This window comes from Aquila chrysaetos, chromosome 11, assembly GCF_900496995.4.
Source record: "Aquila chrysaetos chrysaetos chromosome 11, bAquChr1.4, whole genome shotgun sequence".
Taxonomy (NCBI): domain Eukaryota; kingdom Metazoa; phylum Chordata; class Aves; order Accipitriformes; family Accipitridae; genus Aquila; species Aquila chrysaetos.
The window spans coordinates 12,849,558-12,874,865 of record NC_044014.1 but is presented as its reverse complement, the minus strand read 5'-3'; the positions used below and the strand labels follow the sequence as shown (position 1 = coordinate 12,874,865).

The following is a 25,308-nucleotide window of genomic DNA, read 5'->3' as shown; positions in this document are numbered from 1 at the left end:
TACTACTCAGCTTCTGGTGGAAAAGATACCAGCACCAGAGTGAAGTGGGTTTTCTTATTTGTACTGAGTTCAGCAGGTTTTTGCTTAGCCCTTGTATTTCCACTTCAGGATCTTTTATTTTATTGTTTTGGCAAGTATACTTTCTCAAATTTAATCCCTTTATTGAATTTTTACACTTGGTTAACTCTCAAAAGAGATATTCCAAACAAAGTATAAATAAGTAAATGCAAGAACATTTTAAAAAACCCACAAAAAAACCCAAGAAAAATTATTTGCAAATTACCCTCAGCTTGAAAAAAAGGTGTCTTTCTCACTTCAACACACTTCACCCCATCACCCCACTGGCAGTGACACACCTGCTTCATTCCAGAGAAGAAAGGTTTGTTCATCCATTGGAGAGTCATGGTTACTTCATCCAGGAAAAGGAGACTGATTTAGTACTTAGAAGGCGTCTCTAGTAGCCAAGAGACCTGAATATACCAAGTTGGTCATGGTAACTATAGTAATGGACCATGTGCACACTCTTAGCCTGTCTCAGTCTCAAAATCCTGTGACCTGCAGTGCTACCAAATGTCTTCTGGCAAAAAATGCTGTGATATGTTCCAAGGTTTCTGCTTCCAGCTACCCACGATAGTCCTCTGCCAGAGACCAACACTGCCTGGAACAACGGGCAAAACAGAGCATGCACTTACTGAAAATCCAACACATCTTCTTATATTGCCAATGAGCTGAGCTGGGCATGTCCTGAGTCACGAGCAGAAGTTTCATCTGAATGACCAGTTTGCAAGAGGGGTCACCACTGGTTGAAGGTTTGACACCACCGCTATATTTACATTAGTAGTTCTGTCACCACCTAATCAGAAAAATTTAAGTTGTGCTGCCTCACAACTAAGCCAATATAAATGCGCAGAAACAGTTACTAGAGCTCAGCTGATAAGCAATAATTTGTTATTCCACAATTCTTTACTAATATGCCTCATTCCTCAGTAAGGCCAGTTTTATCTACCTGTTTTTTGGTTTCCACCTTAAAAGCTGTAATACAGCTTACTAATTTGTTAAGCACTCAAGAAGTCTTTTGCAGAAATGTGCTATAGCTGTGCAAAATGTTCTTGTTACAGCCTAAGAACTCAAACAAGACCATTCAAGGCATTTGGAGCATGGCACTTTCTCTGCCCACTGTGAGCTGAACATCCCTCAAAAGCATCACCAGAATACAGCTCCTTAAACATCAATTGTAGTGCTTCATCTCAATAACCTTAAATTCTTAATGCTTTATAACAGTAATATTTTGTGCTGAAATAGACACTGTCCTGTTAGAATATTTCATTCTCATTTACCATGTCCCAAGAAATAAAATGCCTCATGTTCCCAGCCCTGCCGCCATGTTCAGGTAAGTGGAATTGAGAGGAGAAATAATAATCAGAGATCACAAATGATAAGAAATAAATTCTTTCACTTTTACTAATCTTGCATATCTTGAAATGGAAAGACCTTTAAAACTTTATGGTTTCTATCGCAACTGTTTCTTTTCAAAATTCATCTTCCAAAAAATTCTCTTTCATGCTGCATTTCAGCAAGTTAAAAAACTGATTACCTTACAGTTACCTTTTCAGACAGTTTTTAAATTTCTGATGACAAAATACACATTTTAAGTAACACCACCGCATTTGAGGGTACAATTCAGAGGAGAATTTTATCCATTTTTAAAGGAATTAATTGATTGGTAAAAATCTGCTTGTTATGTTGCAGCAAAGCTGCTATTTACAGAAGAAACAATATGGAATTACAATGACGAGATCTATGGCAACCAGGTGTTCGGTGTGATGCCTGCCTGAGGCAATCCAGTGTTGTGGAAAAGAAATCCATGGAGGAAGATCTGCAAAGGCAGTGGAGCTCAAAGATAAACCTTGAGGAAGCATGGGTGGGAGGAGAAAAGGCCAGCGGGTGGCTTAGGGTGCCTGAGAGAATTTATGGACAATTAGGAGAATATTTTGGAGTTGCAGGTAAAGAAGGCTCCTGGAATGGAGAAAAGCAACTCAAATGGCAAAGCAGGGAGGGAGACGAGCTGATGAAAGCGAAGGACAACGACAAGCGAAGGACAAGCAATAACAGTGGAGTATACACTTAGGCTGGTCATTAAAAGGTTTCTAATACAAGAGAAATGAGGTATTTTCACAGGTAATACCTAAGGCAGAGTATCCCTGGTCTGTTAAAACTGTAAAGCTACAAACAAGGTGATATTATGTACTGCATGAAACAAAAGCAGCTAGACTCTGTGACCCAGGAACTTCTCTCCAATGCCTTGTTCCCATGAACAAAAATCACATAGGAAGAAAGAAAAGTGCTGTATATACTAACTCCAATTACTGCTTATCACCTATTCTTCCTTACCATGTTCTCGGCTCCTTTCACAGCCTGTTAATCCCAACTTTTTGCCTTGCTGGAAAGACTTCTCTTCTAACAGACCTGCCTTGGAACAGTCAAACCTCTCATACTAAAAAGAAGTCAGATTTCCATCGTGATATTCTGTGATTACAAGAATATGAGGGCAGTCTAGAATACCACAATATTTGGAAGCTAATGTACTTACGACCATCCACTGTCTTTGCCTCCAGGTGGACGAGATCAGGCTCTCTACCGGATCCCATCATAGACCTGTAAAAGACAGATGATACAAAGGCGTTAAAAACAACAGATACCATGAATGTCTGAGATTTTAATTCCACAGGAGATCCTGTTTAGCTGGACCTAAACTCATACAAGTAAGAGCTGGTAATTTTGAAAGCATTTTTGAGTTTTCCCTAAAATAAACTTGAAAACAAACTTGGAAAGAAATTCTACCATTTTATCCAATCGATGCCATTGTATTTATGAATTCTTTATTTCTGACTCCTTCACTTCTTTCCACCTGGAGACTTGTTTCTGTTCTCGTTGGTGCCTAACATTTTGATGTGTCACCTGGTTTGGTCAGAAGGATGCATTGCAGTTCTGGGTGGGATACAGAAGACTTTAATTGATGTGATAATAGTGTTTGCCAGCATACTAATTATAGCTGTTCCTTTATATTGGACATTTTATGCACATTGCTTAATTGACACTCTTAATGATCAATATTACCTCATTAATTAAGAAATTTAAAAAACCCATTTCATCCTGAGACATTTTATCACTTCTAATCTAATAAAAACAGTGTTCCATTAATAAAAGAAATATCAGATTGACTCAGAAAATGACTGTTTGTTCACTCTGAATTAACAAGCAAGAACATAAAGACATTGAGCACTGCATATCAGGGGTTTATGGATTCAAGCTTTGCTTCCATTGTTGAGGTTCCCCTGGACTGACACTGCTGGCCTCGACAACTCCCTTGGACAGTTCAAATGGCCAGTAGTTTGATGGACAGTCTGAATTATGGCAGTACTGACTGCAAGTATGTGCCAATCCCGTTGTACAGCAGCCTCGGCAGCATCTCTGACAATCAACCTTGTTTCTGGTCTTGGTCCCATCATCCAATTCATAATCCTAGATTAAGGCTAAAGGTTAAACAACCAGTTTCTTGTTAGATGCCCGACCTTCACGTTAATAGATGCATGAGGGAAGAGAAACATTCATTTCCAGCGGTAGACAAATTAGATGCTGTTCTGTTCAAAGCCTCATTATTTTTCAGGAAATCAAAAGTGAGGTTCAAACAGTGATTTAGACCTTAATTCAGTTCCCACTGACTGCAATCAGAGGCAGCCCCAGCCTTTAATCATCATGCGCATTAACTAATAACCATTATAAAAATGTTAACAATAACAAGACTATTTGTGTTCTGATTAAACCTTAGCTTTGCTTGACAAAATCTGTAACAATTCTCTAGCTAGAAAAGGTTTGAATTTGTTGTTCTCCTTTGCTGGGGACTGGAAGTTTCAGAAAAGACTCTGAGCCAGCATTGCTTTCACCTCTCCTCAATTTTTAATAACATTTATGGCAAGGTCTTTTTCTCCTAAACATTCAACTTCCATTTAAAATTCTTTCTTCCTGATAATGGACACCAAGTGGGTGGGAAGGGAGTACCTTCCTAGGGCATTTTTCCTTTACCTGCTATCATCAGCAGATTTAGGGCCAAAATGCTGGGCCTGATAGTTACAATTCAGTTTGAGATAGATAGATGCCAGTGGCAAACAGCTCTAAAAAACTGCAGAAGGACTAAGCTTGTAATTTGGCATATCTCCTTTTTATTCTTGTCTATTCAAGCGGGCTTTAAGCACACCTGGAACTGAGTAATTGCAGAAGACACAGTACAGCTTTGTCAATGCATTCCTCCTCCTGACCTCACACAGCCCCATGGGGATGTGAACTCTCCAAAGAAACACGGATTATATTCCATGGATTTGAACGCTTTGTCTCTTCAGAGGCACACAACAATGGTATTCATCCAGCAAAGAACTTGTTGCCCTAGTTAAAGCCTGTGAGTCTACAGCCAGGTGCTTTGTGAGTTTGCTCCTCGCAGTGCTATTCTGACCCTAAGAAACACCTCTGTTGCATCTTCTCAGACAAAGACAGCTAATTCAGAACGAGATGTCTCGCTGATGGATGGGACGTAATTGTCGCTGTTGTTTTCACTTGTGGTATGAGCCATAATTTACATCAAACTCTTAAATGTCTTAAAAGAAGCATATAAATATCTGGACCCACCAAGCCCTGAAAGTTAGAAGGCTACAGCTGTAGTGACCTGCATATTACTTAGTCTTACACTACAAAAGCCAGTAGTGGGACTGCAGAAGCTTCAACTCAAAGTAGAATTAAGCCATCAATTGTCCCAAGGATGTACAGAACAAGGATGGCTGAAACATGACTGGTGATAAACATTATTCATCTGCTCAAGGGCTTCCATTCTTTTGATATCTCTTAACCCCTGCAAATTAGAAATGTGATGACAAACGAAGAAAAAAACTAATGCGCAGGGAATCTAAGGGAGTTCCTAAAGTCAAACAGGACATCTGAGGTAGAGACAAGAACCATATCCAGGTCTTCCTATCTGCTACATCTTTCTTCCTACCTTAGAAAATACACATTCCATTACTTTGATATATAATAGGCTTAATTCATTTGTGACAGCACAAGGTCACAGTCAGGCCCATAATATTAAATGATAACATGAACAATCAGTTGCAAAGGACAGGCAAAATACAAATATGTATCTGCTCAAATCAATATTAGCTGTACACAGCTGACATCTAGAAACATATCACTCCCATCTGGATTCTGCTGAGAGCTTACTGACCAGAATTTTTTTTAATTTTTAAAGCCCATGGCATCAGTATGAAACAAAATGAATAAACCCAACTAATTACAAATAAATTCCAGTCCTGACTGGAGATTTTAAGGTTCTTATGCCAAAACTAGATCCCTCAATAAATACAAGCTTCACACATGGAAGAAGGATTTGCCACACACATGCTGGATTCGCCATAGATAACACCAAAGCCTCAAACTCAGTGTTTCTAAGTTGATACAACTGCCCGCTCTACTTCATTATCTTTTATGCACATGGTCAATGCAACCTGGTCAATGTACACTTCAGAAGCTAATCAAGGAAAAGTGCTGTGCATTTGATAGCTTATAAACCAAGCACCCTGCAAAGAACTGGGGTATGGAGGAACAACTGATTTCTCAGAAGTTTCTCCAAAAATAAACTAGGGCAACAAATAAAGGATTTTAAAAAGCCAAGGGGAGTGCAAGGCAGTGATCCCACTGCCTTTATGTAGAAGATGCTCACATTATGAAAAATGTAGGACCCCCACAGTCCTATTACAAAGTTGCTTCCTAAAATTTTAATCACATCAAGCCTGCTAAGTAGTCATTTGCACTTGAGAGCTTCACAAATCGATATCACTGGCTGCAGCGCAGTAATTGCTCTGAATGCAGATTCTACATCCACCGTGAGAAGCAGCACAGGGAAAAGACCCCAAATCATCCTCTGTTTTAGAACTAGGCTGAACTAAACAAAAGCAGCCTGGCACTGCCCATTGCACAGCAAATGCTAGTTGGCATATTTCTGTAGTGACCAACCCCTTGCCATCTCTCTCTCTGAAACATTTCAAAAACCTTGGCTTCCTTGGCCTGTCAGCTCTTCTGAGCCAAGGAAATTCAATAGAGACCCTGTTATCCTGAGGTTTCCACCTCTTCTATCTTTTTTCACTTCTAGGGACAAAAGCAATTGTTTATGGATGCTGGGAACTGATGAGGCTTGCAAGGCAGTCAGACCACTCAGAACTGCAAAAAGGCATCATTGTGAAGACAGCAAAAGCTTCCACTTGGTATACTTAATTTAAAACTACCGTTTTTCATAAACAAAGAACCAGACAATAAGGGCTCCATCTCAAGGGTTTATGCATTCTGGAAAGTAGCTTTGGGTGCCTTTGGGTTTGGATGCTTGACTTCAGACACAGTCACACCATATCTGGGATTACATGCACAAGAAACTTGATGGCAAACTTTTCATATGTATTCCTTGTATCATACATGCTCACAGCAGCCAAGATCAAAGGTCTTTTAACCTAAGCAATAAAAGACAACATTATTTTACAGAATTTTCAATGCAAATAGCCCAGAATGAAAGGTTGGAAGAACAGAAATGCTATCATGTCCTTTTCACAGAGAGAACTAGTGCAAATGTTGTTCATTCTTTACATGGGGACAGAGGTGTAATGCAGCTTTCCCACGTCTCTGAGGAAATTAACAAGTGCAGAATCGGGACTCCTACGACCATCCCTCACCTTCTTTTGGGGGAAACAGGTCTGATTTCTTCATGCAGTGAAGGATGGCAGATAAATGACAGATAACAGCATGACTCTACTAAGGTGGGTGGAATGAGAATCCACACAGTTCTGGCCATTTTGAGCTTATCGACACTGACTCAGAGTAGGTTAGAAGTGGCTGCAATGTAATACCAAACAGAAAAGTAACATATCGCTTGGAAAATCTAGTTAGATCCCTCATCACTAAAAATGCTCATTTGGCTCTATGCCCTCTCTTCCCCTTTCCACAACCTGTCCTGATTCTCTTTCTGGACAATAGACTCTAGTTGCATTCTGCAGATGACTTTGTGCTTAACGTGCTATTTATTTTGAGATTTCTCCTGACCTTCAGCATTCCTTCTTCCCAGTCCCAATTTGAGCACACCTCCATCTCCACATATACTGCATTACATAGAAAGACTAATTAGCTGCAACAGACAGGTGGAAGAGAGAACATACTCTCAGAGATCCTTATGCCAAAGTTGTCCTATGAACATAAATATTCTAAAAAGCTTTATCCTGTCACAATAGAGCTATAAAGTTGCTCTGTTCAGCACATGATAATGGCTTTGTAATTCAATTATTGGTAGAATTTGCCTTTGGGGATTTATCTTCCTTTAGCCTCAGCACTCATGCAAATCCCTTATCGTAAATCTTGCCAATGCAAAACCAGCTCCCCCACTGCCTCTGGGACACATCCTGCCACTTCACGTTAAAAACCTGACAGCTTATTCCAACTTAGTGAATGGCAGGGTTTTGGTTTTGTTTTAAAGGACAGAAGGAAAACAACAGTGGGTGATGTTCATGGAGTCCTCATAGCATCAGTTTTTTGGTTCCACTGATGCCTCTGTAATACTCTAAATCCTAATGGCCATTCATAAAAATAGGAACATGTAGCACTGAACAGGGAGCTTTTTGTCCAAGATACAAAAGTACTTGACAATCAACCTTTAAGAACCTTCCCTGCATGCTACTGATTTGTTCAAGACCTATGGAAAAGTACAGGACCAGCAGACCAAGTTAGAAATAGGGGTTGAGGAAAATTTTTGTTCTCAGCTTTATAGATAAACTCCAATGATTAGTCAAGAGCACAGGAACCTCATTGATTTGACGAAGATCACACAGTTGTTATGTGGCATAGACAAAAATAGAGCCTGAGAGTCCTCCAGGCTCCTTTTTCTTTTACTACTATACTGACTCCATGAGGACTTTGCAGATACTCTCTGTTCCTTTTTTTGCTTGCAGAGGTCAGTGAATCTGCCCCAGGGAGCTTAGTGTGGGAGGAAATTCTTGTGGTTTCTTTAGTTCAGTCCCTATTATGTGAAATTTTACAGATTTTACTATTCCTGGAACATACTTTAAAGATTGCTTTCTAGCTTTAACATCTCTTAACCATATTCTCCTGACATGTTTTAGAAGCAAAGGGCCAGATTCCATACAGGCATAAATCAGCACTTCATTTCTTTATATCTGGCCAATAAATCTCCCCTGACAATAATCTAATCAGATTTTCCCTGCTACATCTCTGCACTATTCTTTCCCACATTGTCGAATTAGATGAAATGATATAATTTTTTGCAATTCAACTGGCAGCCACTGGGCAAATCCATCCTATGGTATGCTTTACTCGGTTTGTCACCTTTTCTCTAGAACTGATGGAAAATAGCAGTGCAGTGAGTAAAGCACCTCACAACACTGACCCAGAAAAACAGGTGGCTGTTGCTGCTAACACTAAAATAGATGAGTAGGTAAATGGGGGTAGTAGTGTGATTTCCAGGCCATAGGGAGTCTCTTCTACTCTCACTACCATTTTTTACAACCCTAGGCAGGATTATCCACAGCCTTCCACCCCATGATGTCCACATACCCCACAGCTTCGAGGACAGTAGCAAGCCCAGCCTTCTCCCCCACTGCAGTAACACCACAGCTCTGTGGGAAGCTCCACAGAGGAAACTTGGCTAAAACTCTGAAATAGATGGATGCGAATTCTCAGGGACGTAGGTATCTATTGCTGGTAATGCTGCGCAGGAGGAATGTCTTAAAATGAGGATCTAAACTAAGAGGATAAAATTTAATTACCAGGACTAGATCCTGATTTTAAGATAGTCCTCCTGTTCTACATCTCTTTTTCATATATTGCAGGATACTTAAGACATTGTACTGGCTTGAAGGGAGAAAAGGAGGAAGGTACCCTCTAGTTATAGCCTCCAAACTCAGCTCCCTGATATAATGGACCAAACGTACCTGATTTACTGCTTCTCTGCTGGTACCGTCTAATAAGATCACAGTTTCCCACTGTGTTAAGATGCGTGTTTCTGCCTTCTTATAGTGCTGTGGCCCAGTCGGTATGCGCTGGAGGAGGCCGGGAAGTAATTTACAGCAAGAGTGAAAAGTCAACTTTGGTAACACAGTATGCTGCTCATTAAACATACAACAGAAAATGGCAGTGAAACCTTCCTGACGTAGATCTAGACAAATCCACAGCTAACTACTATGCAACTGCCTCACCTTCTCAAGGGCTGCCCTTTATAGGTGCATATGGGGAAAACAGTTTCTTAGTCCAATGCCCGTTGAAGACCGACACGTTCCAGGGTCCTGCGTAGCACTGCAGGCTTCTGCTACTGAGTAACCCCAAAATCAAATTTTGAACCTGGTATATGGATGCCTGCCTACTTCTGCAGATCTTTAATGGTGGGAAGTGGATAATGGGAGAGAAGCTGAAGCTTGTGGGAGTCTGTACTCATTTATAAAGTATCCCTGCATAATTTTTTAAGATAAATCAGCTGAATTGGGAAAACCAAAATACACCAACCTATGCATCAATCAGACTGGGGCCTCTCAGTCCCAAAAGGCTTATTCAGGTGAATATACTTCTTCTCCCTATTCGCAACTAGAGAACAAGATTCTAAGGGGAGGAAGAGGTCAGAATCAGGTAAATGGTCAAGATGCTATTCAGTTATGACTTTTAGGAGAACATTCAAGTTACTATTTAACCCCCATCTTTAGAGTCCCCATGATAATCAAATAGGGTTGAGAACACTTTTTCTCTCACAAAGGGGAACTCTGCCAAACTAAGGATTTGGGACTGAGGAGTTAGATTTTGCTCTGACAAATCTTCATTTGTTTATGAGTAACAAGTTCTCTCAAGAGACTACTGGCACCAGAGGATCTGGTTATTATAGACTCAGAGGACCAGAGGGCTATCAACCTCTGCTGTGTGACTTTGGGCATTTTTCTCAGCCTCATGTAGGGAAGAAAGATATGTATTTTGGATATCAGTTTCTTAAGAACTAAAACTTATTATAAATCCAAAGAGTCTAAATGAGCTTTTCACAGCAACAGAAAGACGATGCTGCATGTCTTTTTTCTGTCCTTGCTGACCCAGATGGGGCTGGCAAGTTTGTATCTCTGGAAGCCAGACAGGAATAAAATCCTAATTCCCAAGATACACCTGAGAGATTTCAGCCTTCATTTGTTCCAAAAACATAGAGCTACATCAGGGTCCAGCTGTCTGAGAACTGTAAGCAGAGGTTTTCACTAAATCCATAGAAAAGCCAGTGAGATCTTTAGTGAACACTGCCAACTCACAGTACGCTTCCTTGCACCCTGGCTGGGCAGGATGTAACACTGACCCTTCTGGTGAGAAAATGGTAAATGTCAGGGGCACTGAATGGTGACAAAGTGCTCTAATGTGTGTCACTCACCATCAGTAATGTTAGCAGCAGCAGCATGGTAAGGGCCAAGGAAAGGCCCAGTTTCAGACTTGCTCGTCACTCGGGTCCCTGGCAGCATTGCTTGCCTGTAGCTCATCCGTATCCTTAGGCTGGCAGCCATGAAGCTGCCTAAAAATATTAGCAAGGTAATAGCAGCCTGTGTTATAGAGGCTCGGACCTTCAGTCTGACTTTCTCCCAAAGTCAAACTGGAAGCAAATGTGTGGTGTTCAATTCAGAAAAAAAAAAAAGGATTTAATCAGTCAGTTGCTTAATTCGGGTCTCCTGAAAACTGTCATGGGTTCCTCTGCGATGTGCCCCTCTCCACCATATTTAAGCTATGAAATACATATATGTTTAATTACATTTCTAGTACACTTCAACTCATCGGGTATGGCTTGTGTGTTAGATCCAGCGGTTGATTTTCTGGACAGGCTGTTACAATGGCCTTTGATTGGCATCTTCCCTGTCAGCCTCCAGCAGTTGCCCTGCAGTGATTAAAAGGTCTTGTTCAGCAATACACAGCATCATTTGTAAACAGCCCAGATACCATGCCATTTAAATTGCCTCAGCCCACCTGGGTGGGCGTGCAAATCTCACCAAGCCAAGATCTGACAGGAACACTGGGACAGTTCTCCCAGCTTGCTCCAACTGCTTGAATATAATGAAGTTTTTAAGAGGGCTTTGACACTTCTTTCCCTTGATTTTCAGCTCTTTCAGCTGCTCCGATGAACACAGTCAGAGCTTTTAAAATACAGTCTCTAGCCTCCTCTGCAAAAGAAAAGATATATACTCTATAATTCTACTCTGAAGATTAACTTTCTTTGCCATTGCTCATAAAAGAAACACAAATATAGCCCTATCTACTCATCTGTCCTCCCAGCTGCTTACCAGTTTATCTTTTTTTCCGTTCAGTGTGTGTGCATATCTTTGTATTGTTTGAGGGGAAGGTTGGTTGGCTGCTTTTTTACAATGTTTGCATCCATTCTCTTCTCCTCATACTCAGAAAAAACAAGACAGAGTGGAGACATAGCAACACCTCTTACCAAACTGACATAACTCCTGTAATTTCTTCAGGGAATCATTAACATCATAGACACATGACCCTACTGGAAATGAGATATGCTATGATATGTTTTTACTTCCAATCAGCCTGCTACACCTATGAAGTGCAGGAAAACCCTGAGCTGTATTTTTTGTCTAATCAAGACAGTTACCTCAGAATCATAGCAGCGACATCTTTCACTACATCTGGTTGTTCAAAGCCCCGTCCATCCTGATCTTGAACACTTCCAGGGATGGGGCATTCACAGCTTATCTGGGCAAATGTCTCACCACCCTCATAGTACAGAATTTCTTCCTTATATCTAATAGAAATCCACCCTCTTTAAGTTTAAAACTGTTACCTCTTGTGCTATGACTACAGTCCCTGTACCAGTAGAGTCTCTCCATTTTGATTGTAGGCCCCCTCCAAGTACTGAACAGCCACAATATGGTCCCCCTGGAGCCTTCTCTTCTCCAGGCTGAACAACCCAAGCTCTCCCAGCCTTTCTTCATAGGAGAGGTGTTCCAGCCCTCTCATCATTAAAGCTCTCTGATCTTCTCGAAGTATGTATTCTGTATTTCTCCTACTTGCTTGCCTGGGTGCAATACCCAAAGAAGTAAAAAAAAAAAAAATTCAATAGCACTGATACGGTTAATGATTATAACTTGATAATATAATTTACTAGCTGGGCTTTTCTATTGTTCATTTTATGCTAGTTTTTAAGACACTGCTGTTATTTTGCTTTATTACTCCCCCCCCCCCCCCCCCCGCTTAAGTTTTTCAAGGTTACATTATGATTAGAATTAGCTGAGAATCTTTTCAAAAAGTGTCTCATTTTGATTAAAAACCATTACATTTTGCAGACATTTTAATGAGCTTTTTAACCTCTTATTTCTATTTTTTCATGGCCAGCTCTAATTGTGATACCTTGACTTACTGACTTTTAGAAAATAATTTCTGGTTGAAGGCATGACTTGATCTGAGGACCAGAAAAAAAATCTAGCCTTTAATGAGCAATTTCTGCATATGTATTTTGGCCATACTGAACTATATGCACTTTGACTACTATTTTTGCAACTACTGGTCACAAATATTTGGATTTGCAAGTCACAATGTATCACTGTTGAACTTTGACTAGATGACTGGACCACTTTAAAAAAGCAAGGAAAAAAGTAAAGTAATTCCCAATATGACTGATTGACCAATTGTGTTCACATCTGTATTCACTATAAACCAGCACCTTTGCCAGCAAAATTCCTCCATAGGAATATATGCTGAAAATCACCAAGTATCAGAAAAATAAACTCAGAAGTATTTAAATAAAGCATTTATCCAACTCTTTTAACTAACATCTACTGCTTTCTCTTCCCCTAATGCCAACTACATTAGTAAACACTGTGCTATCAGCAATAATCCATGTATATTAACTTGCTGTTTCTGTATTACCCTGCTGAACTAATACTGCTTAGAATACTCCTTCCTAGTTAATCAGGGTATTTTCATAGAGCACAGTTCTAGAATTGCTAAGCACCTTGATAACTTTCATGCATTCTTCTGTCACAGTACATTTAACAGCAAAATCTCAAGAACCTGCCAGAGGAATAATAAAAACCATGAAAACCGTTGATACAATGTAGAACTGCAGTGCCTTGGGGTTGTATGCAGTGTGGATTCTTTTATGTTTCCGTTAGACACATAACATACAGTTGTCTCTCTGAGTGGATTATGCTTTCCTCAGTATACCACTTTCACATACCTAGATTATGCAGATATGTGATGATACCTGAATTATAGCAATTATTAGAGGTGTCAGTTTTACAGGAGCCCATCACTAAAGCCTGCCCAGCACAAATGTGTCCTCACAACCTTTTAATGAGGTAGAGAATTACAGATCCCTTTTTCCTTCTTGGTTTGTTTTTTTTTTTTTTTTTCTTAAGATAAGAAAATTCCAGTCACCCCTCATTCTACAGGATTAAGTTTATCTGCTGTCGTGGTTTAACCCCAGCCATCCCCCATCTGATATCTTCCTCCACAGAGTGACATAACAGTCTCTTTCATCACAAGTGTGGATGTCAGGGCATCACTTAGAGCTGTAGGTGGAAGAATGAAAGGGGGAACAGAGGAGCTCTGAACAAAGATTCTATTTTCATGTTAATGACTCCTCTTAATGAAACAGAGGATACAAGAATACAAAATACATATGAGCTACAAGGAGCTGAGATGTCTCTACACAGTGTTTTCCCAGAGTTATGCAGTAGGCATCAGTAGATTGCTTTGATGTTGTTCTTCGGGGGATTAAATTTCTCTGGGATGGTAGTAGGAGGGGGTGTTTCACAGAGCAGCCAAAAATAAGTGAATAAAAAAGAAAATTCTCTTGGAAACAGATGTAAGAAATGCAGCTGTAAAAGACACTACAGTTTCTCTGACATCATTTACAGGCAGAGCCTTCTCAAGACTAAAACTAGCAAGCTCGGTGGTGTTTATTCACAAGACTTAGAGTGACCCACAAACTATTTACAAGACCACATAACAGAGTAAAATGGCAATTAAAATATCTCCGAGCAATCAGGAAAATGCACCTTTGCTTTCATCAACCATTTGAATCTGTTTAAGTGTCTTTAAAGTCTTCAGATGTTCCTTCCCTGTCAAAAGAAGCAGCGTTAAGTAAACACAGCCTCAAGAAGGCCTGATGCCAAAAGCTTTGCTCTGTGTCTTCCTGATCTGTCCCAGCGTCTTCCTGAAAAGTCCCAGTTTAGATAGTCCTAGAAGCAGTCTGTATTAAAGCAACTTCTCAGCCTTCCTTAGATATCGGAATATAGCCCTCATACACAATACAGCTGTGTTGTATCTCTTCAAAACCATTTGATTTAGAGAAAGCACCACGAACAGGAGAGAGTATCTCCACAGTCGTCTTTCCTTGAAAAGTTGTGACTTCAGGACATTTTCCTTCACTATTCCTTTCTGTTCTTAAGAATAACTGGAAGCCAGTCATCTGACTTTTCAGGTTGATTAGACTCTGCATATTTCTAAGCCAAAATGTATAATAATTAATTTAAAAAACAACAACCACAGGGCACTGAGCAAGGCTCTACCCAACTTGCACATCAGCACTGGCTATAGAGGTGTTGCTGTAGAAGTTTGGATTTCAACTGTACATCTGCACCCTCTTATGTCCCAGTTCTCTTTTGCTTTTCTTGCATGGGGAGTCAGCAGTGGCCACACTCTGAGAGCAAAAGGCCGACCTTCTGATTCAGCACTACAGTGCCTATTTTGTCCTCAGGTACTTGGCTGCACAGAAATGGAAATGCATAGAAAAGCCCAGTGTTGCTCTCTGTGGTGTACATGTTCTCAATTACACATGCACAGCTCTGTTTTCTACTATGGATGGTTTTGAGAACAGACAGTGTCCATATAATTGCAGCTAACAGTATTTTTTTCCAAGGTGGTGACAATCATAATAAATAAGCCAGAATGAGATGCAACACTGTCTCCACAAGTTGTATTATTTTTACTTTTGATAGCAGAAGTACAGTCTAGCTTACACTGAGGTGTGTTATGCAAGGGACATTTTGTTCAAGGTGAAAATACAGGCTTGCAGTTTCATGTTTTGTTTATGGCTGTAGGGAATTAGATGGGTGGTTGGAACATCTTTTCATCTTTTCAACTTACTCTTTGCCTTTGAAGCTCCATGCCTGAGTTCTCTTATTTGTTAGGTTCTAAGAGGCCTTCAAAGTGTGAGCTCCATGGAAAGGGAAAATGAACATTTTCATCATTATTCTAATTGCAGGCATCCATCAGCTCAATTCACAATAAACCACTACTGTAAGTAATGATGGGAAATTTCAAGAGGTTTGGAGTGCAGTACAGGACACAGGGATCCGGGAACAGGGACATTCTTTCCAGCTTTCTAACCTCTTCAGTGAGTACAATTTTGTTGGATGTCTCAAAGACTGGGTTCCCAGATCTCTAGGACTTTCTGCTTTTATTAGCCCAGAAAAAAAACCAAGAGATATGTGGGGCTGTGTGTTTGCATCTGACATTTTGAAACCCTGTTAGGAGTCCTGGAGGAAAGAAATACGAGTGACATAAATATATATGCGCCTATCTATACAGACACTCGCACAAAACCAAGTTTAAGTTAAAAATGGAATTTAGTTTGCAAAAGCTTCAGCTAACACAGGTTCTGAGAAAGGATTAAAAAGCAGGAGCAGCAAACAAAATCTCTGGTATATCCTTTGCAGACCAAATATAAATTCAACTTTGGAAGTAAATTTGACCTAGAGCTCTTACTTCTTCCATAAATTAAAAGAAAATATTTGACTGAACCACTCCTGAATCTTGATATGTTCAAACCCTGTGGTTTTGGCACAAACTTATAGTTTAGAAGCTACCATGGAGGTCTCATTTTAATCACCTGGTTCAGCTCATCCTGATTTCAAGATGACTATTTTATCAAAAGCTTCTCTTTTAAAGGCCAGATTCATAGGACACGGGCCAACTTCTGCTCACAGGTGGACTACTGCTTCCATAAAGAGCTGATGAGAAGTCTCGCAGATTTACACCAGTGTAAGCAAAAAGAGGAGTAAGCCAAAATATAAAAAATTAAACTTATCTTTGATTTAGACTATGACAACCACATTTGCAGGAAAACAGTCCAGTGTCTCCTTCGCTCCTCAGCTTTCTTTTCAACATAAGTCGAAGTTACACTAATTGCTATTGCATGACAGCATGGAGGTGTTTCAGATAAGTATTTTACTGCAAGCATGGTTACAGAGCTTTACACTGCGTACGCAAATCATTGGTACGGAAAGCAAATGCAAAGAGTTCTGCCTGCAATCAGAACATGAGAAGAGAATCAGTACACCAGAATCACTGGGTAAATCTGTGATTACTAAAACTGAAGGAGATGAGACTCAAAATAAAGAAATTTGCTAGTAGTGAAGAACTGCAGAATAAAGTTTGGACTTATATCCGGGGTTATTTTTCAGTGGTGGTGGCTACTGCAAGTGTTTGAATCTGAAGTCAAATCATCCATTACAGACACCCCAAAAATTAAAAATTGTGAGATGCTCAGATTTAATCATAACCATGTAGGCTATGGCCCTAAGTGAATTTAGATACAAAGTGTATAGCATAAGTTAATGCAGCAAAGAGTTAAGCCTGCATCAGTGACAAAGAGCTATGATACTTCTTTAAGGTAACTTTGGCATCAAACATGCAAATGTTTTGCCAACACTGTAACTGACTGACATTCAAAGATTCAGCAGGAGGAACTTACACATGACTGATTCATACAGCCTGAAATCTGACTGGAAATCTTGCACTGCTGCTTAGAAGCAGTATTGCAGAGTGATTTAAGCTCATAATGAAGAACTGTGTGTGCCTAGTTGAACGGTCATTAACTTGCTCACTTTCAAGGACTGAAGCAGGTTTAACAGCAGTTAAAAGCATAACACCAGCCACTGGAGGATGTCCACTGTTACCTGTGGCAGAAATGCTAGTATCCTCAAAGACTCCAAGACTTCAGTCTTTGGCCCTCACTGGTAGCAGGACCAGATTGATCTCTTCTTTATACTTGGTGCAAAAGCAAACAAGCGTATGCTGAACAGAGTTGTGTTCGAACTCGAAATGTTCACAGGAAATTGCAGAACTCTCCCCTCCCAAATCAATGCTTTCTCCAGAATATTATTCAGTATATTTCAGTTGTACATCATCCTTAGATCAAAGACTCCATTTCCAAGTGCTGTATAAACACAGTAACAGGAGGAATAATGCCCCTTTCATACCAGTTCTAAATTAATTTCAACAAATCAGCAGTGCAGATTGCATTCAGCCATATTGCCTTCAAGCCCCCATTTCAACATCTCTGTACGTATTGGGAAGCTGTGTCTAGGAAATGAGGAAGAGGTTTTTGCTCTTACCAGTAGAACCTGTTTGGTGCAACTCCCTCATGAAGAAGCAGCCATCTTCTGCCAAACTCCACTGAACTGAATAACTGGGGACAAAAACAAACAGTCATGAATCACAGTAAAACACAAAGATAATAGAGAAATTAATCTGAAGAAGCCTCCAACACTTCTGAGATAGTGACTTGGACTTTTACTTCTTCCAGTCTCAAAGGCACACACCTGAGGCAGCTGAAAAGTGTCTGCAGTGACTTTTATTGGCAGAGGCAATACTGTGCTGTGTGACATGGGACACAAGTGGTATTACCTGAGACATCACTGTATGGGTACACCCAACAACCTGCCATGACTGCAAACTCATCATCTAGCTCTTTGTGGCACTCTCAGGTAATAAAATCATGTGGGAACGCTGCCTTTTCCTTTTTTGAACTTATGGTGGATACCAAATGTACAGCATCACACAGCAGTTTGATAACCTAGCCTAGCTCTGACAACAGATATACACAGTTGCCTTCCTTGATACCATGTTAGAAGGTCATTCTTTTTCCAGTTACCTATAGCCATCCCGAGAGAGCTTGTTCAATCTGGCACCAAAAAAGTGCTCAAACATGTCCAGACTTCTCTTGCAAGACTGAATGAGTTTAAATAGCACAAGTTACTTGTACCATGGAAACTCGCAATTCTCCCTTTGGTCCTGTCCTTCTGCAAACAATGTGACACCTTCTCCTAGTCTGGTTACACAAACAATATCCAACTACATCAATCATTTCAGAAAATCTTTCCATGATAAATAGCAAACCAGACTAAGAAAGGTCAGCAAAAAAGTATATTACAAGTATTATAAATACTTTGACGCATCTCTGTAGAATGATGTACAAATGTTACTGTTACAAAGCACTTACAAACAGCTGTTCTCCGTAAATGCTGCCATCAGGTAATCCTCGGAAGGATAGTAGAGGGAAGGATCACTTGGGTTCTGTCTTTCTTATGCTTTATTTAACTTCAAATTTCTCATATGGAAGCACTAAGAGGCAGTCAGCCCTATATATTTTTTTTTTTTTTTTGCAGATTCATCCTATTTCCCCTCTTTCCCTTGCTTGATAGACTTGGTCTGTCCCCTTTTCTGGCAAGGAAGATATTGGACCCCTTTTTTGAACTGTGAGCTGCCTTTTCACGACACCACTTTAGGGATCTTGCACAAAATGCAAACAATCTGAATCTTTATGTGTAAACCTTGAAAAAATTTTTTTGAATGAGTCGTGGCAGTAGATTGGCAGGAAAGAGAAAGATGGATGCCTGTGAGAATGACTGAGAAGGAAAGAAGATGATTTTAAAGCTTTGTGTTGATCAGAAAGATGGTTTGAATGTATTTTAAGAATTATGAGACTGGGATGTAAGAAACCTTGAGATTTACTTCTTATTTACATTCCCAATGCAAACCCCTATATCCCTCAGCTTCCCTACTGTAAAACCTTCAAAGGACATGGAGAAATTAATTACAACAGCTTTTTAGTAAACAGTAGACTGGCATATGTTGAAATCTACTTTAAAATATGAAAGCTAAAAATTCACCTCTTTTTCTCTGAACACTATCAAAGAACAGAGAGGGAAGAAGGTAGACGGGATGGAAGATAACAAGGGTAAGAAAAGGAAAAACACTTTAGCTTTGTGGATAGAAATGCATTCCCTTTTAAAACTTCATTGGTGAGTCCGTTATTCTTCCTTAAGTAGAAGATTCTAGTAACATTTTTATGTGAAACTTTAGGAGACCCTAACTATAACTAAGGAAAACTTTTATTTTTGAAAATTAAAGATGATCTTTAGGAACATTTAACAATGACTTTTGTAAAGTGCTTTGAGGTCACCTAATCAAGAACTTTACCACTGCAGGAGGTATTTTCCCCCCTTCACATTCAAAATCCATTTCTAGATCTGCTTTTGTAATTGCAGCAAAACCAAAACCATAATAACAATAAGCTACTGTCAATTTATCTCTCAGATGCCAATGTTTTCCCTTTCGTGGAAAAGTAGTTTCTTTTGTGCCAAGTAATATGTCTTTGACATACAGTAATTGAAGTTTTAATAAAGTTCAGATCATGCTTTAACTAAGAACAGGGAGCAATCCACACAACTCAGCAAACACCTCTGTGTTTCCAGACCAGGGATATACTGGATGTAACCTTTCCAGGGACACTGATGTTCAGATGGCAGAAATCACCGCAGTGAATCTTGGTTTTCCCCTTTTGTATCTCTCACTCTACTCCCTCTCCAGTTTCCCTGAGCACAGCTTTCAGCAGGTTATCCCCTCTCTGAATTTAACGGTGATAGTAACAGTATCCAGAATGAATTAAGTACAGCCTGCAAAAGCTTTCTCTGTGCTTGTGTAGCATCCCCCCTGCCATGCCTGCAGTCCCACTGCAGTGCCAGGTGGTTGAATGGCCCCAGTGCCACAGCTTCCCTCTGGCTCTTTCAGCACAACTCTTCGGAGGGGCTCTTCACCTGGCGCATCCGACAACTCCCCCAGCAGAACAGAAGCTGTGACGCTGCACAGCACCCAGGGAGCCCTGCTTACTCTTGGTGTGTGCTCTGAGTGAGACATGTGATTCAGGTAGTACGTGGAGAAATGCAAGACTTTACAAGTTTGTTTCAAAGGGAGGAAATGGGTATAGCAATTCTACTGTCAGGGTTGGCCTTTCAAATTAGAAGCCGGTGCCCAGTGACCTGGAGACAGTGCGTGAGAAAAGGCAACAGCTCTCAAAAAGAAATATCAGCTCTCTGGGAACCCATGCCCAAAGCTCTCATTGTCTTTGATGAGACACTTTAATAACCAAGCTTTAGAAGGTTTTTCCTCCTTTGCCGTTATCTTGGCACCAGTCTCAGCCTTTACTGACTCATAGCAGCACAAGCAGCATTAATATATCTTTAGCAAAGAGGGAATTCCCCACCTTATGTGTCAGCCCCCCAAAAAAGAAAAAAAAAAATCCTTTGCAGTGAGGACTTTTTCAGTATTTTATTCTAAGTATCATTCATTTTAGACTGAGTTTATTTAGTTAGACCAGAAAAAAAAAGAAATATTTGGAGGCTTTTTGTCAAATATCAGTTATGATACAACTGGGATTATTTTTCCCCATTTAGCAATTATAGTGCTCATATGGATATTTTTTAAACTCAGCATCATATTTTGTTGTTGTTATAAAAGCCCTCTCTCTCCTGGGACATCTTGTAATAGACTGATGCATGCACTTCTTTCAGAGATGACATTTTATTTTCTTTGGCAAGCACTGCTGTCTTGATGACAATTTTCATCATTAGACTGAAATTAGGTAATGTTCTTTGCTACACTTCTTTTTCTACCACAAATAGAAAAGGAATCTATTACAATTTCAATGTTTGTTTTCATCTGAGGGCCAAGCAGTGATCTGACACTTCTGTTTATACTGAGATAAAACTGTTATGAAGTACAAACCTTGTATTGATCTCTCAGATTTGACCCTTGTTCATCAGGGAATAGTTCTCTACTTGCTTCCACTTCTCTTGTATATTTATTTTTCTCTGTAATACCCAAATACTTAAGAATAATTAACAGTCTGGTTTTGCTTTGTTTTTCTTTTTTAAATCCTAACATTCTGTGAAGTAGAAACCTACCTCTTTTATATGGGAAAACAGAAATGCAGAGGAAAAGGAAAGGCTTACAAGGTTACAAATACCTTCTGAGGCTGAGCAGGGATTCACATAAACCCCCTGAACTGCAAGACAATCCCCCAGCTATAGAAACAGCCTCCTTGCAACATGACACTACTGTCTTCTGGAGTAGAGAAAGCTGACATCTGAAAACTAAACTTCTTTCCTTATCTACACCAAACAATATCTGTACAATACTCACTCTGTTATTTGTTTCCCAACCTCTGCGAGAAGCGTAAGAGCTGCTCATGTATTTCATAGCAATAGCGTAAGCTTCACCTTAAAATGCTCTGGGAAATCTGGGTAACAGCAGGATACAGTTGCCACATAACCTTCTCTTTCCCTTCTAATTTTCTGATCTTTCCAGCATTAATTTTAGACTTGTGTAATTTTTTTTGCATTTTGGGCTATATTCTTTGATAACATTTCCAATTTAAGACATTCAAAACATTCTTTAATATATAGATATTTTTAAAAACAAAAAATATTGTTTGTAAACAAAGGATAACTTTCCTATAATCCTATGAAAATGCAGAAGAAAAATAAAATATTTTAGAAATGTCTGTAGTTATAAAACCAAGCATTTGATGAAGGGGAAGAAGCTGTACGTATAAATTCTTAGTGAAAGTAAAATATTTAACGGAAATTAGTCAAACCTGATTGGCTTATTTACCTTAGTTCAACAGCTTGCACTATAAAAAATAACAAAATTCCAGAAAGTGTAGGGAGAAAAAAAATGATATTTTTCTAAAACGTTCCACTAAGAATAACTGGAATTTTATTTGACTCAACTGATCTAGACTGCAACATCACTTCTGGAAGGGAAAGTGTGCACTAGGGAAGAAGAAAAAGAACTCTACACTTCTCTCTACTTCAGCTCTGGAAAATCTCTCCAAAGCAAAAAGCTCTCAAGATCTTAGCTTCATAAACCCCTCTATTTTTTGGATGGTTCTGGATACATTCTGCCACGCATCTTTCTTTGCCCTTCTGCCCTGTCTTGCATAGAATGAACGCTTGTATTGTTTCATAATCTACCCATGTGCTATGGGTAGCTGTAAAAGAGCTCTGGCCCCTTCCATCGTTTGACTACATCTATTTTATTCTTCCCTGGTTCGCCCATGTATTGTACCTCCTACACATCTTCCCTTCACTCAGATTTCTAACCTTTTTAGAGTAGAAATCACCTGTTGTAGCATGTGTTTACACAACATAAAGATTGCTGGGGCTCTCAGTAGCTTTTATAAATACAAGGAAATTTTAAGTGTAGATAAGTGTAAGGCCAAGTGTTCCCCATAACAGTTATTTCAGTAAAAGGTTCCACTATTCAGAATGGTGGAAATTAGATGATTATCCCATATTTTTTGTCATACTTTTGTTTTCATCCACAAAGCAACACAGCAATCCAAGAGTTTTGTACTTTCCTCTGGAACAAGGTGGCTACTATTGGAAATGTTGGATAAGAAAAACAACAGTTCTGCCATAAGATTTCCATATTAACACTGGCTTCAGAAACAGCTTTCAATAATTCACAGGACTCAGAAAATATTTAGATACCATTGATTCCATTCTTCTCATTGTTCATCAATGTCTTATGTTTTACAAGTCTCTGAACTGAAATACTATCACATTTGAACACCAGCATTAATATCAATGAAGTTGGTATTAACTTGTATGTTATATATATAAAACACGTCTTATACATAGCTTATATAACTGGACTATCAAAAAGGGATTCAGAAGGTAACCAACTCCTTCAATAGTTCTTCCAATGGACACACCTTAGTGAACAATATCTCTAATAAACAAATACTTACTGTAAAGAACACAATCTTCTCACCATTTTAGAGATAAAGGTTGCATATCTCCACTAAAAAAACTATAGAGAAACTTGAATGTGTAATATACAGACCCATCCTTAAAACACCTCTCCTAAAGGGATTGTGTGGGAGTCACGAGTGCTATAAAATTTCAGACCTTCACTCACTTTTATGGAGCTAAACCAAATGACAGTAACTGAGGATTCATCTCTCTCTAATTTACTGGCAGTCTTATTTGGCTTTGTCTTTTTTTTTTATTAGTCTATATGCATTTTAAAAACTTGAAAACAAGTAGTTAAGATATGAGCTTTGAGGGCCTGATGCTGTCTACACATCAGACAAATTTGATTCATTCTGATGTAATCACTGATGGTACGAGATTATGTCCTACAGGACCCTGCTTGTCTATTTGGGTTTGACTGAGTTATGAAGTTGAGATCTTCTGACATAAACTCACATCTTCAGGACAAAAAAAGAAGAGCTGTTAACAGTTTCATAAAGTATTGTACCTGGACACGCACTTTAATAAAATTATACTGTGCACCACTTGTTTCCCTTACAAACACTGGATTTTCCCTGAGATTTTCCCAGCCAAAAATCTGGCTCTTATGAAGCGGTTGAATTGTTTATTTGGCTGTTGAACCTGACAGGTAAGAAAGCATGGCATCAACCAGATGTTGCTAGTAAACACAAACTTGTCTTAAAGAGAGCAATCCTCATACCTCCCCAGTTCCAATAAGCTCTGTACTCCCCAGAGCCAGTGGGTAACTCTGCTACCTGCATACTCATCAAACTCACCATAACAAAAACTTACACTCGCAGTAATCTATATATCATCTAAGAAGACAGACAAACATTTCCTCATTTAACATCTGACTTTGAAAGCAAAGTTACTGTGGTGGGTTGACCCTGGCTGGACACCAGGTGCCCACCAAAGCCGCTCTATCACTCCCCTCCTCAGCTGGACAGGGGAGAGAAAATCTAATGAAAGGCTCATGGGTCGAGTTAAGGACAGAGAGATCATTCAGCAATTCCCATCACAGACAAAACAGATTTGATTTGGGGGAATTAATTTAATTTATTACCAATCAAATCAGAGAAGAGTAAATGAGAAATAAAACTAAATTTTAAAACACCTTGCCCCCACTCCTCTCTTCTTCTCAGGCACAACTCCACTCCCGATTTTCTCTACCTCCTTCCCCCACAGCGGCACAGGGGGACGGGGAATGGGGGTTGGGGTCAGCTCGTCACACGTTGTCTCTGCTGCTCCTTCCTCCTCAGGGGGAGGACTCCTCACTCGTCCCCTGCTCCACCGTGGGGTCCCTCCCACGGGAGACAGTCCTCCACAAACTTCTCCAACGTGAGTCCTTCCTACAGGCTGCAGTTCTTCACAAACTGCTCCAGCATGGGTCCTTTCCACAGGGTGCTGCCCTTCAGGCACAGACTGCTCCAGCGTGGGTCCCCCACAGGGTCACAAGTCCTGCCAGAAAACCTGCTCCAGCGTGGGCTCCTCTCTCCACGGGGCCACAGGTCCTGCCAGGAGCCTGCTCCAGCGTGGGCTTCCCACGGGGTCACAGCCTCCTTTGGGCATCCATCTGCTCCAGCATGGGGTACTCCACCGGCTGCAGGTGGAGATCTGCTCCACCGTGGACCTCCCTGGGCTGCAGAGGGTCAGCCTGCCTCACCACGGTCTTCCCCACGGGCTGCAGGGGAATCTCTGCTCCGGCACCTGGAGCACGTCCTCCCCCTCCTTCTTCACTGACCTTGGGGTCTGCAGGGCTGTTTCTCTCACATGTTCTCACTCCTCTCTCCAGCTGCAGTTGCAGTTGCTGAGGTTTCCCCCCCCGCTTCTTAAATATGTTATTACAGAGGTCCTAGCACCATCCCTGATGGGCTCAGCCTTGGCCAGCAGCAGGTTCATCGTGGAGCTGGCTGACATTGGCTCTATCAGACATAGGGGAAGCTTCTAGCAGCTTCTCACAGAAGCCAACACTGAACATCCCCCGCTACCAAAACCTTGCCACACAAACCCAATATAGTTAAACACATGAACTACCAAGAATCTGAATGACCCACCAATTCTGATACAATGCCATTTGAAGGGTCATTATGCTATTCAAGACCTACCATCACCCCTTCTGTTCTCAAGAGTTTCATTTTCCCAGCCAAAGCTTTCTGTCACACGTGGAGTCCCTCATAGCTTCAGTTTCATTTTAATGCCTGTACAAATTGCTGCAGATATGACTGACTCAGAGTGCCCATGATGTTTCATCATTCAGTGTTTAAACTAATTAGGTATTCTGATTAAATATTTGGTTCTGATGCTTCTTCACACACTGATCTTGAATCATGTGGTAGTTCCA

The 25,308-nt window shown here is 40.2% G+C and overlaps 1 protein-coding gene across 1 annotated transcript in view; it reads right to left on the bottom strand.

Moving 5' to 3' along the window:
• SORCS1 (sortilin related VPS10 domain containing receptor 1) overlaps positions 1 to 25,308 on the bottom strand; it is a 310,322-nt gene that overhangs the window by 84,097 nt on the left and 200,917 nt on the right. The window contains 2 exon segments of the mRNA XM_030030553.1: positions 2,591 to 2,655; positions 17,463 to 17,536. Coding sequence (XP_029886413.1) covers positions 2,591 to 2,655; positions 17,463 to 17,536 — 139 coding nt within the window.